At 44.6% G+C, this 17,881-nt stretch overlaps 1 protein-coding gene across 1 annotated transcript in view; it reads right to left on the reverse strand.

The window, feature by feature from the left end:
• Window positions 1–17,881, reverse strand: part of dnajc6 (DnaJ (Hsp40) homolog, subfamily C, member 6) — a 230,562-nt gene that overhangs the window by 104,008 nt on the left and 108,673 nt on the right. The window contains exon 2 of the mRNA XM_059983611.1: window positions 13,702–13,795. Coding sequence (XP_059839594.1) covers window positions 13,702–13,732 — 31 coding nt within the window. The 5' untranslated portion in view covers window positions 13,733–13,795. The remainder of the gene's footprint in view (window positions 1–13,701; window positions 13,796–17,881) is intronic.

Genomic DNA, 17,881 nt, shown 5'->3' on the forward strand with positions numbered 1-17,881 from the left:
CACGTTGGAACAGTGGCACTGCTCAGGGAGATGTTGAAGATGTCAGTGAGAATATCTGCTAGCTGGTCTGCACATCTTCTGAGCACTCTACCAGAAATGTTGTCTGGTCCAGCAGCCTTCCGTGGGTTGACCCTGCACGGGGTTCTTCTCACGTCGGCCACGGTGAGACACGGCACCTGGTCATTTGTAGGAGGGGTGGACTTCCTCACCGCTATGTCATTTTTCGCCTCAAAACAGGTGCAGAAGTTATTCAGTGCATCTGGGAGGGAGGCATCACCTGCACAGTCAGGTGATGTTGTCTTGTAATTGGGGATGTCCTGGATGCCCTTCCACACGTGCCGCGTGTCACCGCTGTCCTGGAAGTGACTGTGGATTAGCTGGGCATGTGCACCCTTTGATGGCTCGGGACAGTTTGACCCTTGCTGTTGTTAGAGCTGCCTTGTAGCCTGCCCTGAAGGTGGAGTCATGGGTCCTCAGCAGCACACCCACCTCTGCAGTCTACATAGCTTCTGGTGATCGTGCAGTGATGGTCTTGGACAGAGTAACGTCATCAATGAACTTGCTGATGTAGCTGGTCACTGATGCTGTGTACTCCTCTAAGTTGGTAGAGTCGCCATCGGTTGCAGCCTCCCTGAACATGTGCCAGTCAGTGTGCTCAAAGCAGTCCTGAAAAGCAGAGATGGCTCCTGCTGGCCAGGTTTTCATCTGCTTCTGAACTGGTCTGGAGCACCTGACAAGCAATCTGTATACTGGGATTAGCAAAACAGAGATGTGGTCTGAGTAACTGAGGTGGGGGTGGGGTTCTGCCTGGTACGCGTCGGGGATGTTTGTGCATACCAGGTCTAATGCGTTCTCCCCCGTCGTTGCAAAGTCCACATATTGATGGAATTTGGGGAGGACTGACTTGAGGTTCACGTGGTTAAAATCGCCGGCGGCATTAAACAGCCCATCAGGGTGTGCGTTCTGTCCCTGCTGTCTCTTTAGCATTTCCTTGTTTTTTTACGAGGCCGAGTTGCTAGCTCAATGCTCAACCCAGCACGGATGGAAAGCTCAACACTTGTTTCTGGACATAAGTGAATTGCGCAGATCTATTAATGGGAAAAGGATCCTTACTGTAATGGATGCAGATTCAATGTGGACAGAAGCAGTTCCTATGGAACTTATACATCTCAAGTGATGCACTTGGTCTTCCAAAGTCAGACAGTGGAACTGATTTCACTTTTGCTCGACTCACTGCATTGTGCAGAAGGAAAGGGATAGGGTAAGTGCATATAGACCTTATCACCCAACTTCAAACAGCTGGAATCAAGAGTGGCTCAGACCATGGAAGATAGACTGGAAAAGATGAAAGCAAGTGAAATTGAGGCAATTGAACATAACTTCACCCAACATCAGAGTACGCCACTTTCAACCACAGAACAGACACCTGCTGAGTTCCTCATTGACAGATGTTTCAAAATGCATTCAGATTTGATGAAGCCAGAGCTTAGTTCTACAGCGGCTCCAACACATGAAGATGAAGGAACAACGTGATGCCCAAGCTGTGATCACCACTTCGAAGTAGAGAATACTATATTTGTACAAGAAGCTAATTATAGACATGTGCTAATAATTGCCCAGGACCAATTGCACCTGTGGTTCATGTGAATGAATGTCATTTGATGAAACATTGTCAATATCGCAGGAGATGCTGTCTGTCCCTGTCACCAACTGGACCACGTGAGCATTTGCTGGAATCAGAAATTTCTTACCTGAACAGAAATGGATCCAGTGGACTGCGGGGCCTCTTTCTGTGCTGTATGAATCTATGACTGATGTTGTAAAAGAGGACTGTCTCATCTTGAAAAGAGATGTTACCATTCAGTGGTTACGTTCCAGCTTCAACTGGGCTTATTATTCAGAATGAACAAAATCAAATCTGTAATTACGGAAATGATTGTTACATGTTTTTGTTGTACTTCTTTGATTGTAAGTATGTTTCCATCTACATTAAAGAGGAGAGACAGTGTCACCCCTGTTACGAGAAGTTTCTTTCAAATATGTTCTGATTCCATTGTTATCAACTTCCACTAAAGGTCAAATGAAAATACAAAATAAGTAATATTGCTACCAGAAAAGCACTTGATGAAAACTGTTGAACTGTGAATGTTTAAGAACATTAGAAGTGGGAGCATGAACTGGCCAAATTTCCCTCATGTTTGCTCCATTATATAATAAGATCATGGCTGAGTTTAGCCTCTGATTCGCACCCCTGCCTGTTCTCTTAATACTTGACTCACATATAGACAAAATCTGATTCGCTACCTTGAATGTGTTCAAAGGTTCGGTCCTCAGTGCTCCCTGAGACAGATAACTCTGCAGACTATTAGCTTGAACTAGATTCATTGCCTTAGTTAGCCAGTCCTTACCACACTCATATATTGCCAACAGTTCCAAGAGTCTTACATCGTAATTGCTTCTTTGTGTGGCATCTTATCAAATGCCTTCTTGTGGTGAACTACATATACCTGTCTGGACACACCCCCCCCCCCCCCCCCGCTGACTGCTCCTGTGGCTCCTCCCACTGACCGTGGCTCCTCCTACGGACCCCGGTATAAAGGCGATTGGGGACACCACCCGGGCCTCAGTCTCCAGGATGCAGTGTGGTGGTCAATTGCTGCTTGTTCTTTCTTCCGGCCAATAAAAGCCTATATCTCACCTCACGTCTCCAAGAGTTATTGATGGTGCATCAATTTTAATGGCTGGAAGTTTTAAAACATGGAAAGCATTTTACATCCAGAAAAATTAGACCTTGATCCTCAAGACACTCATGCGAACTTGCAACTGCAAAGGACTGATGGCAGAACAACATTCAGAGCTGCTGGTAAGAGATGCCTTCGTTACGGGGATCAGGTCAGTGTACGTGCGCCAGCGGCTGCTGGAAAATGCCAATCTTACCTTGCGCTCGGCAATCGAGACGGCCAACACGCTGGAGGCTGCTCTGCACAACGCTGACGCTGTCCAGCCGCGTGATCCCCCGCCAGTTCTGTGGACACTGCAGACCCCGCCACCTGCTGCTGCCAGTCTCGAGTCCACGAACTCCCTGAAACCGACCACAGCTGCTGCCAGTCTCAAGTCCGCGCAGTGCTACTTCTGCGGACTCAAAAAGCACCCCCGAAAACACTGCCCGGCCCGAGAAGCGACCTGCTCCAGCTGCGGGAAGAAGGGCCATTTTGCCAAGGTCTATAAGTCTGAACCACGAGCGGGGTCGGGCAGCGCTGCATGTGAGGCATGGGAGCCACCATCATGCCTGCCTGCCTCGTGCGAGGCATAGGGGCCGCCATCTTGCCTGCCCACCTCGTGCGAGACATGGGGGTGGCCATCTTTGTCGGCGCCACCTCGCCCCACCTCCAACCCACCGGTGCTTACCGGGCACCAAGACGGCAGTTCAACTCTGGCCTCTGTAACCCTCGACCAAAGCGCCCCACACCAGCTTGCAAGGTCAATGATGGACATCCTGGTGGAGGGGCACAGGACTAGCTGCCTGTTTGACACGGGTAGCACTGAGAGTTTTATTGACCCTGACACGGTGCAACGCTGCGGACTCGTGACACGGCCGGTAAGCCAGAGGGTCACCATGGCTTCTGGGTCGGATTCCACAGACATCCACCGGGTTGTGTAGCAACATTGGTGGTGCAGGGCACAGAATATCGGAACTTTGCGCTACTGGTCATGCCTCAACTGTGCACACCTGTGCTATTGGGGCTGGACTTCCAGAGCCACCTCGAAAGTGTGACTATGGCATATGACGGGCCCCTCCCACCACTCACTGTCAGGAATCCTCAGTTTTGTGGGACTTCGTCATAAACCCCGCTACTGACCACACACACACACACACACACACACACCAACCCGCACATCTCACCCAGCACCATGCCGACAGCTGCGCTACTGACACCACTTGCAGTCTCTCCACCTTCAAGATCCCTCCTCCACCGCTGTTCGCCAACCTGACCCCCGACTGTAAACCTGTGGCAACTAAAAGCAGGAGGTACAGCGCGGGGGACAGGACCTTCATTCAGTCTGAGGTGCAGAGGCTGCTCAGGGAGGGGATCATTGAGCCAAGCACAAGTCCTTGGCGGTCCCAGGTGTTTGTTGTTCGGACCGGGCAGAAAAATAGGATGGTCGTGGACTATAGCCAGAACATCAATAGGTTCATGCAGTTTGACGTGTACCCCCTACCCCGCATCGCGGATATGGTCAACCAGATAGCTCAGTACAAGGTGTACTCAACAATAGATCTGAAATCTGCTTATCACCATCTCCCCATCCGCCCAGAGGACCGTCCCTACACTGCCTTCGAGGCAGGCGGCAGGCTCTATCACTTCCTGCACATCCCCTTCGGTGTCACAAATAGTGTCTCTGTCTTCCAGAGGGAAATGGACCGGATGGTGGACCAGTGCCAACTGAAGGCCACATTTCCCTATCTGGATAATATCACCATCTGTGGTCACAACTGGTCGGATCACTACACCAACCTCCAACGATTTCTCCAAGTGGCCGCAGCTCTGAACCTTACTTATAACAGGGACAAGTGTGTGTTCGGAACCACCCGACTCGCTATCCTTGGGTATGTCGTGGAAAACGGGGTCATTGGCCCTGATCCAGACCGTATGCGCCCCCTGTTAGAACTCCCTCTTCCCACCACTCTCAAAGCCCTCAGACCGTGCCTGGGTTTTTTTCCTATTACGCCCAATGGGTCCCCCATTACGCAGACATGGCCCGCCCCCGGTCAAGTCTACCACATTTCCCCTCTCTGCCAAGGCCTGCGCGGCCTTCAGCCGCATTAAAGGGGACATTGCCAAAACAACGATGCATGTGGTGGACGAGACCATTCCTTTCCAAGTAGAGAGTGACGCCTCCAATTTCGCGCTTGCTGCTACCCTCAATCAGGCAGGCTGGCCAGTAGCATTCTTTTCTCGTACCCTTCAAGGCCCTGAAATTCGGCACTCCGCGGTGGAGAAAGAAGCCCAGGCCATAGTGGAAGCTATTAGGCACTGGAGGCACTATCTCGCCGGCAAAAGGTTCACCTTGCTGACCGACCAGCGCTCGGTTGCGTTCATGTTCAGCAACCAACAGCAGGGCAAAATCAAAAATGATAAAATTTTGCGATGGAGTATAGAACTCTCCACCTACAACTATGATATCCTGTACCGGCCTGGAAGGCTTAATGAGCCCCCTGATGCCCTATCCCGGGGAGCGTGTGCCAGCGCACAGCTCGACCAGCTATACGCCCTCCATGCACATCTTTGCCACCCAGGGAGATCACCCAATTTTACCATTTTGTGAAAGCCCGGAATCTGCCGTACTCCCTTGAGGACATCAGGATGATGACCAGGGACTGCCAAGTCTGCGCTGAGTGCAAACCGCACTTCTACCGTCCTGAAAAGGCGCAACTTATCAAGGCCACCTGCCCCTTTGAGCGACTGAGTGTTGACTTTAAGGGCCCCCTTCCCTCCACTGACTGCAATGTCTACTTTCTCAACATTATCGACGAGTACTCACGGTTCCCCTTTGCCATCCCCTGCCCCGACACCACTGCCACATCCGTCATAAAAGCCCTGCGCCAGCTCTTCACTCTGTTCAGATATCCCTGCTATATCCACAGTGATAGAGGGTCCTCCTTTATGAGTGACGAGCTGCGCCGGTACCTGCTAGCTAGGGGCATTGCTACTAGTCGGACCACGAGTTATAATCCCCGGAGAAATGAACAAGTGGAGAGGGAGAATGCCACAGTGTGGAAGGCCACACTTTTAGCCCTTAAGTCAAAAGGGTTGCCGGTCTCTCGATGGCAGAAGGTCCTCCCCGAGGCACTCCACTCTATCTGCTCCCTGTTATGTACGTCCACCAATGCCACCCCTCACGAGTGCCTATTCACTTTTCCCAGGAAGTCTGTCACTGGGACTACCCTACCGGCTTGGCTGACGTCCCCAGGGCCAGTGCTGCTCCGGAAACATGTGAGGAGCAATAAGTACTCCCCGTTGGTCGAGAAGGTTCACCTTCTACATGCGAACCCCCAGTATGCTTACATGGTCTTACCTGATGGGCAGGAGGACACGGTCTCCGTCCGCGACCTGGCGCCCGCAGGAGCAGCAGACCACTACCACGAACACTCCACGGTAACTATGAACCCTGTACCCGAGGTGACACCGCGCACACCGAGCCCTACACAGACTCCTCATGACACTCTCATACTGGGCGTCTCGCACGTGCATATACCAGGCGCCTCGCACACACGTGAGGGATCACTGACGCCTAGTGGGCTGACACCTCCAGTTAGGCCGGAACCAGCACAACCACCGTCTCTGGTGCAATCACCACCACCGGCATCTGTGCAATCACAGCCGGTGCTACGTAGATCACAGCGACAGATTCCACCACCTGATAGACTTAACCTGTAAATATACTTGTAAGAAACTTTGCCCCATGGGGACTCTCTTTTAAAACAAAGGGGGGGTGAATGTGGTGAACTACATATACCTGTCTGGACACGCCCCCCCCCCCCCCGCTGACTGCTCCTGTGGCTCCTCCCACAGACCCCTGTATAAAGGCTATTGGGGCCTGAGCCCGGCCTCTCAGTCTCCAGGGTGTAGCATGGTGGTCAATTGCTGCTTGTTCTTTCTTCCAGCCAATAAAAGCCTATATCTCACCTCACGTCTCAGAGAGTTATTGATGGTGCATCACTTCTGCAAGTCTGAATACATTCAATCTTCTTTATCCAACCTGCTTGTTATAACCTCAAATAACTTTGTCAAACATAATTTCCTTTCATAAAACCATGCTATCGCTTTATTCCAAATTTCCTACTATAAATTGTAGATTCAGTCACTTTCCAAATAACAGATGTCTAGTTCATTGGCCTAGTATCTTATTTTCTGACATAGTTTTCTGTGTTAAAATGACTGTAAATGGTTTTAGTGTCTTTTATGAAGATGGCAGATGTGTTTGTGGTGTCTGTCATTGCCTTGTTTCCCATTGATTAATCTCCCATTTTCATCTACCTGGGAGCTTAAGATACTTTCTTCTATTTTATGTCCTTGTAGAAGCTCTTAATGATATCATATATCTCTCATGTTCTTGTTCTATTTTCTTGTTTTTTTTTATTTTTCTTTGCTGGTTTCTAACATTTCCCTATTTTCCTTACAGTGTCTCTGTTTCTAAATGGAGCGCACCAGATGATAAATTATGAAGCACATCCTTAAGTACCTTCCACTGCTTTATCTACTTTTTATTTTCCAGTTCCATTTTAGCCAGCAGTACCTTCTCTTCTTTGTAATTACTCTTACTTACATTTAAGTCACCAGATTTGGACATATGTTTCTTATTTTCAGGCTGTGAAATTCTAACGCACTGTAATACTTTTTGCAGAAGTTCCTCTATAAAAGACAATGAATTAATGCTCTCTGCACATAGCAAAGTCAAAAATGTGTTGTCTGATTGGTTCCATAATGAGTTGTTCTTAGCAACCATCACTAACACAGTGACTGAAGATATTCTCAATACATTTATTTTTAATTTGGTATGTCCAATGTACATGAAGATTACAATCACCCACACTGATTACAGTATCCTCTTATAGGTCCCATTGTGCCTCTGTCCTACATAGCAGCTACTGCTTGGGGCAGTCTATAGCCAACAATAATTGCATAAACAGAAATTTCATCGCCATTTTAATAGCATGTACTATATCAAGTATTTGAATATTTAGTCAGGAAAATCTCATGTAATGCTCGCCAGCATATTTGTTAAAGAATGACAGATTCTTCAAGCCTTTCACTATTCACATTCAGTTGCAAAGGCTATTGTATGAAGCACCAGAAAAGTATAATTGCTTGTGAAACAATACGACCACACAAGTCAGTACATTGGGGAGAGGAGGAACACGAATGGAGTTAGTATCCACATTTTATACAATTTATTGTATACGTTTGTGTCACTTCAATCCACATTGTCTCACATTGAGCTCCCCACATGCTGTAGACAGATAGATATTTTATTGATCCAAAAGGAAATTGGTGTCACAGTAGCCTGTAGCCAAATATCTGTGATGTACAAACAGACGAAAAGTAAGAAAAGAAAAAAAATAAACATTTCCTTAAAAAATAAAATATGCAAGATTTACAAGATTTCCGGGTTCACATTGATAAGATGGTAGTGCAAAAATTACCATAATATTATATAGTAATGGGTCAACATTCAAACTGTCCAGATAAGAAATGAAGGTAGAATTGCTCTGTATTACACAGGTTGACTGCAATAGCAGGGTGTGGTAAATGGAACTAAACAGAGCTTAACCAGAGCTCTGGTAAACAAAGGTTAATAGCAGGATGGGGTCATCACTTTCCCGGCTATAGTTTGACTCATTATAGAGCTTAGTGGCTGAGGGTAAGAATGACCTCATATAGCGCTCTTTGGAGCAGCGCAGTTGTCTTAGTCTAATACTGAAAGTGCTCCTCTGTTCAGCCAAGGTGGCATGCAGAAGGGAAAAAGCATTGTCCAGAATTGCCAGGACTTTCCAGAGGGTCCTGTGTTCTACCACAGCCTTTAGTGTGTCTAATTTGACTCCTATAACAGAGCCAGCCTTTCTAATCAGTTTATTGAGCCTGTTGGTGTCATCTGTGTTGATGTCGTTGCTCTAGCACACCCTGCATAGAAGATTGTACTGGCGACAACAGGCTGGTAGAATATGTGAAGGAAAGGCCTGTATACTCCAAAGGACCAAGGTCTCTGCAGGAAGCAGGGGTGACTCTGGCCTTTCTTGTACACAGCCTCTGTGTTGGTTCTGCACTCAATTCAGGTGCAGTCCCAAGTACTTGTAAGTCATCACCACATCCACATCCTCACTATCAGTAGTAACAGGGAGCAGTGCGACCTTAGTCTTTCTAAGGTCCAACAACATCTCTTTTCTCTTACTGATGTTGAGCTGCAGATGATTTAGCTTGCACCATGTGACAAAGTCCCCACCAGGGCTCTATATTCATCCTTCCATCCTCCCTTTATACCTCCAACTATTGTCGAGTCATCAGAGAATTTCTGCAGATGACATGACTCAGTGTTGTATCTGAAGTCTGAGGTATACAGGGTAAACAGGAAGGGAGCCAATACAGTCCCCTGTGCGGCCCCAGTGCTGCTTATAGCCATGTCTGACACACAGCGCTGAAGCTGCACAAACTGTGGTCTGCCAGTCAGTTAGTTCATTATCCAGGATACAGTGGAAGTGCCAACCTGCATTGAATGGAGTTTTCCCCCAGTAATGAGGGCTGTGTGACATTGAAGGCACTTGAAAAATCAAAAAACATGATCCTCACAGTGCTGACCTGCTTATCCAGATGTGAGTAGGCTCTGTTCAGAGGGTACATGACAGCATCATCAACTCCAGTGTGGTCCTGGTAGGCAAATTGCAGGGGATCAAGGGCTGACCCAACCAGGGGTCAGAGATGAGCCAGGACCAACCTCTCTAGGGCCTTCTTGATGAGTGAGCTCAGGGCCACTGGACGGTAGTCAATCAAGTCTTTTGCTCTGTCCTCCTTGGGTACAGGGATCACAGATGACGTTTTCCACTCAGTCAGGACCCTTTCCAGGCTGAGACTCGGACTGAAAGTGCACTGCAGAACTCAGCACTCTCCTTCACGCCATCTAGTGCTGATTCCTTGCCGTGTCTGAGTCTCCCCAGAGCCCTTCTCACCTGCTCAGTAGTGAAGGCGAGTCCATGATGACTGGGGAGCTGGGGAAGCTGAAGATCGGAACAATGGCGGTCGGTATGTGGAGGTGTGGATGGTAGGTGCAGGGGAAGGAGGGATTGTAGACAGAGGTAGCCTTTATTCTTCTTCCACATGTTGAATTGGAATGGGGAGGAGGGGAGGGGTTGGTGCTGAGGGGTGTGTAAACAGAAGAGCAATTGTCAAACCTATTGAGGAGTTGGTTTAACTCATCAGCCCTTTGTGTCTGCATTCCAAGGCTCTACAACTGGGCAGATTGAAGCCAGTGCTGTTCTTCCTGCCTCTCCATGCCTCGCACGTGTTTATTTTTCTTACCTAGATCTGAACTCCTAACATTTAAATGATTAGATTTCCTTTGATGCATTTCCCCCATTTTATTATTGGTTCTCTAAACAGTTTTGTTACTAATCTTAAATGAATTCTGCCTCATCAAAATGCCTGTCTGTAAATGGATTGTCTTTGCAGTGTTCTGCGATGATTATCAGGCCTGAATGTCAGACCCGGATAAATTAACTGCTCCTCGCCCCAGGGCAAGCACAGCATTACTGGACTTACGGCAAGAAGAATCAGTCAGGTTTCACATGTTTGATCACACTTCAATACCAGCTGCTCAAATGGAGCCTGAGACTTTCATTGTAATTCCCCTCCCCAACTTGTACAGAGTGAATCTCATCTGTTTCGTTGCTATAATTAATCCATATAAATAAAGATCGAATTTGGGAACACTCCCAGTATTATTATAAATGAGTCAATTTCTTTAATAATTCAGCCGTTGAAAATACTAGTAGTCATGAGTTTAAATTGTCCAACCTTTATTTTTTTATTTAAAGATACGGGTTTTTCCAGTCCAATGAGTTGCATGCCCAGCAACCCAGCTATTTAACACTAGCCAAATCACAGAACAATTTACAATGACCAATTAACCTATTCCGTAGTAAGTGTAGTTTCTAAATTCAAGCACAAATTATGTAAATGACACAGTTTGTTTTACATCATCTTATACGCTCTTCCAGACCACGACAAAATTCCTTTCACTCCACTCAGGAAAAGGTGTCCCTAAGACATCAGTGTATCATTTAATTGATCCTTCTAAAGGTCCTAGTGAAAGTATAAACTAAATGCTGAATTTGTTGTGTCTTCATACTGTAAACTGAGCTCCATTTTAACCTTTCTTGAGCCTGAAGCAAACCTTGAAGTTAGGATCATTTCATTAGCTAACATTTTCTCAGTTTACAAGAAACCTGGACCCAATTTTCCCTGGTAATACTTTGAAGCATTCTGGGTGCATGTTCACTAGTGGGAAGACTGCTACATTAGCTCAACACTAAACAATACTCAGGGCAGTGAACCAGCTACTTAGACCAGTTATTTCTTGCACATACCTTCCTAGAGTGTTTAACTAAGACATAGGTACAAGCATAACATTTGAGGCACATCACAAGCTTATGATTTTGAGATCAATGTTACTAAGACACCATATAAAATACTAAACAATTCCAACAAATTCTTCAGTGCAGCTATGTCCTCTTAGGATATAGCAGATGTATGAATTCTGTACATCAAAACAAGGTCATCATGTCTCACAATCAATGAGAACATGGCATATTTCCACAATACAGTTGTTTAAAGATTTTAACATTTAAATGTTAGTTGAGGATAAAAAAGAAACCCATGTGATATATTACAATGATTTTTATTGTCAAGGTGACTGTGCTGAAAACATAGGACATAGAACAGCACAGGAACAGGCCCTTCACCCCACAATGTTGCGCTGAACCAAATGAGTAAGTAATCGAATGGCCAACTAAACTAGTCCCTTATGCCTACATAATGTCCATTTCCCTCTATTTCCCTCACATTCAGGTGTCTAACTAAACGTTTCCAGATAGCCCCTATTACACCTGCCTCTACCACTACACCAGGCAGCACATGCCAGGCACCGACCACTCATTGGGTGGAAAAACGTGCCTCTAACATCTCCTATAAAATTACCCCCTCTCTCTTAAATGCATGCCCTCCGGAATTAGATATTTCAACTCTGGGAAAAAGATACTGCCTGTCTATCTATACCTCTCATAATCTTATAAACCTCCATCAGATCTCCCTCAGCCTCCGCCACTCCAGAGAAAACAACCCAAGTTTGTCCAGCCTCTCATTGTAGCACATGCCCTCTAATTTCTTCTGTGCCCTTTCCAAAGCCTCAACTTCCTTCCCATAATGGGGTGACCAGAACTTCAAATGCAGCCTAACTAGAGTTTTATAAAGCAGCAACATAGCTTCTTGACTTTTGAACTTAGTGCCTCAAATAATCAAGGCAAGCATGCCAAATGCCTTCTTAGCCACCTTATCAACTTGTGCAGCAACTTTCAGGAAGCTATGAACTTTGACCCCAAGATCCCTCTGTTCATCAACACTGTTAAGGGTTTTGCCTTCAACACTATGAGAATGTGATGCTGAGGCTTTATAAGGCACCGGTGATGCCTCACCTTGAGTATTGTGAACAGTTTTGGGCCCCTGGTCTTAGAAAAGATGTGCTAGCGTTGGAGAGGGTCCAGAGGAGGTTCACAAGGATGATTCCAGGAAATTAAAGGATTATCATACGAGGAACGTTTCCTGCTCTGTTCTGAAGGATATTTTGGGGGGGGAGGGGGATCTCATTGAAACCTTTCGAATGCTGAAAGGCTTAGATGGAGTAGATGTGGAAAGTATGTTTCCCATGGTGGGAGAGTCTAGAACAAGAGGGCACAGCCTCAGGATAGGGGGCGCCCTTTCAAAACAGAGATGTGGAAAAATTTCTTCTGCCAAAGGGTGGTAAATTTGTGTAATTTGTTGCCACATGCAGCTGTGGAGGCCAGGTCATTGGGTGTATTTAAGACAGAGGTGGATAGGTTCTTGATTGGACATGGCCTCAAAAGTTATGGGGAGAAGGCCAGGAACTGGGGTTGAGGAGAGGGAAAAAAAGGATCAGCCATGATTGAATAGTGGAGCAGACTCGATGTGCCAGATGGTCTAATTCTGTTCCTATGTCTTATGGTATTATAGTCTTATGTACTGTCTCTTCACATTGGACCTGCCAAAGTGCTACACTTCACATTTGGCTGAGTTAAACTCCATCTGCCATTTCTCAATCCATGTCTGCAACTGATCTATATCCCGCTGTATTCTTTGCTACCCACATCTACATTATCCACAACACCAGCAATCTTCATATCATCTGCAAACTTACTAAGCCCCCATCTACGTCTTCATCCAGGTCATTTATGTACAGAGGTCCCAGTACCAATCCCTGCAGGACACCACTAATTACTGACCTCCAGCCAGAATAACTCCCTTTGACTACCACCCTCTGCTTTCAATGGGCAGGCCAATTTTGAATCCAAAAGGCCAATTTACTGTGTATTCTACGCATCTTAATCTTCTGGATGAGCCTTCCTTGATAGACCTTGTCAAATGCCTAAACCAATTTGGACAACATCCACAGCTCTACCATCATCAATCACCTACAACACCTCATCTAAAACCTTAGTCAAGTCAGTAAACCAGAACAAGACAAGATTATAAATCCTGATTCCTTGTGCAAGAGAAACTGGACATTTCTGAATTTATGGCAATAAAAGAATTTTTTTAAAATGAAACATGTTTTTTTCCTGTCAGAAAAACCTCAAGACATTACATCAGTTTTAAAACCAAACATGGAATTTGATGAACAGAAGTAAAGAACAGTAAGATTATATCTGCTGTGAGACACTTTTTCTTAATTTTACATCATTTCAAGAATGCCACAATGGTTAAAGAAATATAGTGAAGTATCTAGTTACTCAGTAACACATTGTGTTCTGCATATTGTTTGTAAAATATATAATACTATTAATTTATGTCATTTTGTATATTTCTAGCTATTATGAACATTTTTTCATTTATAATAGATTTAAAATTCACTTACATTCCAATTTTGTATTCTCTTGGTTCCACATTTGTCTCCACTAGGCTTCAGGCTTGCGTTTGCTGGCTGTAATTAGCTTTAAATCTCCATTGGCCTGTCATGCAGATGAAGAAGAAAACAAAAACAGCAAGTGGAAAGGGATTATGACCGATGCCTTGAAAAGTACTGAATGTTATCAATGCAGGAAGTGATCCCTGTTTTATAGATACCATTTATTCCTATTCTTTTGCATAGAGGCACTCTGTACAGTAAGGCATTGAATTCCAAAAGATTGCAATGCCTTGCAGGAAATCGGATATTTAATATATGTTAAAAAGAACAAATACACAATATTTTTTCTATACTGAACTAACTAGTATATCCACCTTAAGTTATCATTCCATTGTATTCAAAAAAATAGAATATTATTGAATTCAAAAGAGCCAATTGTTTGAAATAATTGATTTGTGTATTGACAAATTTAAGAAAATGACTGTTGAAAACAGAGTTAGATAAAAGCATTCAAAAATACAACCGCTAGCAGTGCTGTTGTAATATAAAGGATTTCAAACCCTTTTATACTGTCTAATCATTTGGTACGTAAGTTTAAAAATAGCATTGTCCTTTTGAAAATACCAGAGTGCAGGTTTTGCATTTTTTATGTTTTGGAACAGTATGCCTTCTTTAGAGATATCTTTGAAATGTTCTGCATTATTTGTTTGTTATCTTTGATGTCATAAACTAATTAGTCATCATTCTCCCTACCTTTAGTTGCAGTCAGTGTTAAATCCTTTCAGACCCAGGATCAGCTGTAGAATTGTGCAGGATTTCTAAAATGCTGACCTTTGATTTGTCATTCACATGCAGTCAAAGGTCACAGCAATTCCATCCAATAATCCGAGGCTGCTGATGCACAGCACTCTTACGTGATTATGCCACGGTAGGCAGAGCCATACAGAAGCACAGGAAGCAAACGTCTACACGCACAGCCCAGGCAGATGGCATGGAAAACAATACTGGAACTGCCGTTGCTTGATAACAAAACAACCATGCTGTACTGATTCAATTAAAGTCGTCCAACCTTTCACTTACAATTTGGTAATTTAATCCTGCCTCTGCTTTTATTAAAATGTATTAGCCTGGAAAAATATATATCTTCATTTTTAGTTCATTGTATTTTAATCTTTAAAAAAATCCTTCATTCTTTCTTTTTTTTTTAATTTCTGCTAAAGGCATTGACTCATGCTGGGTATAGTTGTGGAAGCAAATGGCCATTCATTCTATATATGTTCAATGCAGTGATTGTTGACTGACTGCCTGCCAACCCTGCCTAGCACAACAGAGCACGACACTCACCTCAAACAATACTTGTGCATCGGCAATGAAAGTTATGCCTTAAAAAAAACTTTCACAGAGCAGTGTAGTTGAAAGAATAGTGGTGCCTAATGTAGTATCTAAACTGTTTGTTTCAGACATATAGAATCCATGTCCTTGGAGTTAAGAGTGTAGGGACACCTGGAAAATGATTAGTTATAGCAGAGGGAAATTTTTAACATTTATTGATGTATTCATTTATGTATCATTCATCATATGGCCTTGTGGCTAAAGGGATCAGGGGGTATAGAGAGAAAGCAGGTACAGGGTTCTGAGTTGGATGATCAGCTATGATCATACTGAATGGTGGTGCAGGCTTGAAGGGCCGAATGGCCTACTCCTGCACCTATTTTCTATGTTTCTATATATTCATTTATTTATCACATTCATGTAGTAACTAGACAGCTCCAAAAACATTGAGTCATTCAAACAATCTTAGTCTTGATCTTACTACAGGTATGTCCTTTGTTCTCTCTACTTCTACCCTCTCTGCAATGTGAAACACACCCATTTAAGGATCATTGAGCTGAAACATGAGTCCTCCTTGTCTCTCCGCAGATGCTCATGACCTCTTGAGTATTTCTGTTTTTGTTTCAGATGCCCAACAGCTTTTTGATTTTCAGGTCCTGAATAGTGTCTAGATTTCAGTGAATGCAGACGTGGCCAGCTTCATTTCCCAAGCTGAGGTGTGCAGACAGCAAGCAACCTCACCTCTGACCTCATGATGCTGAACTGGATATCTATGGGATTGAATCACTGAAGCTGGTGGGTCCTGATCACTGTTCTGAGGAATTCCTGCAATAAAGTCTTGCTTCCTTCCTTCCTGAGACAACAACCTCGCCAGCAGAGAACCTGTCCTTTATTTGCACTAACTATAAGTGCACCAGGGATTCTTGATGCCCCTCTTGTCCACAGCTGCCTTGATATCACGGCCAGTCCTTGTCAGCTCACCTCTGGAAGTCATCCTGTTTGTTTATGCCTGGATCAAGGCTGCGATAAGAATTACAGACAAGTTGATGAAAAGCTTAACACGAAGAAAGGGGATGAGCTGATGGTGAATAAATGTTGCTTGAAAGCACTACCGACAACAGCTTCTAACACTTTTCTCATGATTTAGAACAGAGTGATAAGATGTTCATTAGTTGTATTGGATTTACCTCATTTTTCTGTTGGCCCAGCAGAGCTGGCAGCTTACCATTTGGTCAAGTAGGTTCTAACATTGTAAATATACTGAGACAGCTTTGAAAGAGAATAGTTCATTCTGGAATTCTCATCATTCTCAGCCACTTCCTGGTATCGTGCGGAATTAATCAAATTGGTGGAATACTATTACTGACCCCCATATGCTGGCTTCTGTTTTTGTAGTGGTTGGGGTAATCGTTTTCCTGTTAGCTGTTAGTATGATGCTATTACAGCTCAGGGCATCATAGCCTGGAGTTCAATTTCAGTGCTGTCTGTAAGAAGTTTATACATCCTTCCTGTAAGGCCATGGATTTTCTCTGGATGCTCCCACATTCCAAAGGTTAATTGGTCATTGTACATTGTCGTGTGATTTGGGTAGAGTTAAATAGTTGTGTTGCTGGGCAGTGCCACTCTTTGGGTTGGAAGGGCCCGGACTTTGTTGTATCTCTAAATAGATAAATGACTGGAGGTAACAATACTGTGTAGGTTTAATTTGATCCCTTGGTTCTGGGGTCACTAAGGCTTGTATACTGCATGCTGATTTAGCTGGTGAGAAGGCAAACAAGTCCCTCTTGCAGCTTTGACATGCTGGCACCTCATTTTCACACATGGATTGTGCAGCTCCCAGTGTTCTCTTCAAAAGTCATCATTGAATGAGGTTTTGTCCCTGGTGAGATAGTTCTGGCGAAGAGGAGGTTGATCTTGATTCTAATGTAGCAAGTAAAGTTGGTATTCAATCTCGCTGCTGCTGGAAGCTCAGAGCTCCTTACAGATTTACAGTTTAAGCTACCTGAATTTGTCCATTTTAACTGAATCATGATGTCATATGAAGGGAGGACATTGTCTCTATATGAACCGTGCAGTGGTCACACCTATCATCATGGACAAACGCCTCTGTATCATGTAGACTGGTGACAATAGGGTCAGGTAGGTTTAAGTCTTATGATACTCTGTCACCTTTTGCCACGTACTGTGTCCAGAGCTACTTCCGTCAGGAGTCAGTTAGCTCAATCAAGTGTTGCTACTAAGAAAAGCAATGTAATAGATATTGTAAACCAGACCCAGAGTACACTCTACTGCTTCTCCTGATGTTCTTCCATGGTGATGTTCAACATCGTGAAGTACTGATTCGGTAGCTTAAGGGGGGCAATAGGTAGTAATCAGAAGGATAAATGGTGTGTGAAGACTGTGCTGTGGGCTGTCGTGGCCATTCCTTCCCAAATGCATACTGTTACGCCACCAACTCTGATAAGTCTGTCTAGCCAGTAAGACAGCATCTAGCCGAGGACTGTGATGGAGGCCTCTGTATAGCAGGATTCTATGAGTATGACTGCATCAGACTGGTGCGTAACCAATCTCCCCCAGTGAAGCACCAGATTCAAGATGTTTGCAATGAGAAATTTGGAATGATTTGGACTAAAGTTACTTTCCTTTTGCCAAATCCAAAGCCTTAGTGAATGCTGCGTGTCCTTTCTTATTCTTATCATGTTTTAATCTAGTGGTTTTTGGAATGATGCAGTCCCTTCAGAATCCTGGTATGGGTCAATCCCATCACTGTTTGTCTAAAATCAAATGAAAGCCACACTGAATAATGGCAGCAGGTTTCTTTTCCAAAAGGATAATCATCAACTAAATGAAGTTTACT

Source organism: Hypanus sabinus, chromosome 11 (assembly GCF_030144855.1).
Source record: "Hypanus sabinus isolate sHypSab1 chromosome 11, sHypSab1.hap1, whole genome shotgun sequence".
Taxonomy (NCBI): Eukaryota; Metazoa; Chordata; class Chondrichthyes; order Myliobatiformes; family Dasyatidae; genus Hypanus; species Hypanus sabinus.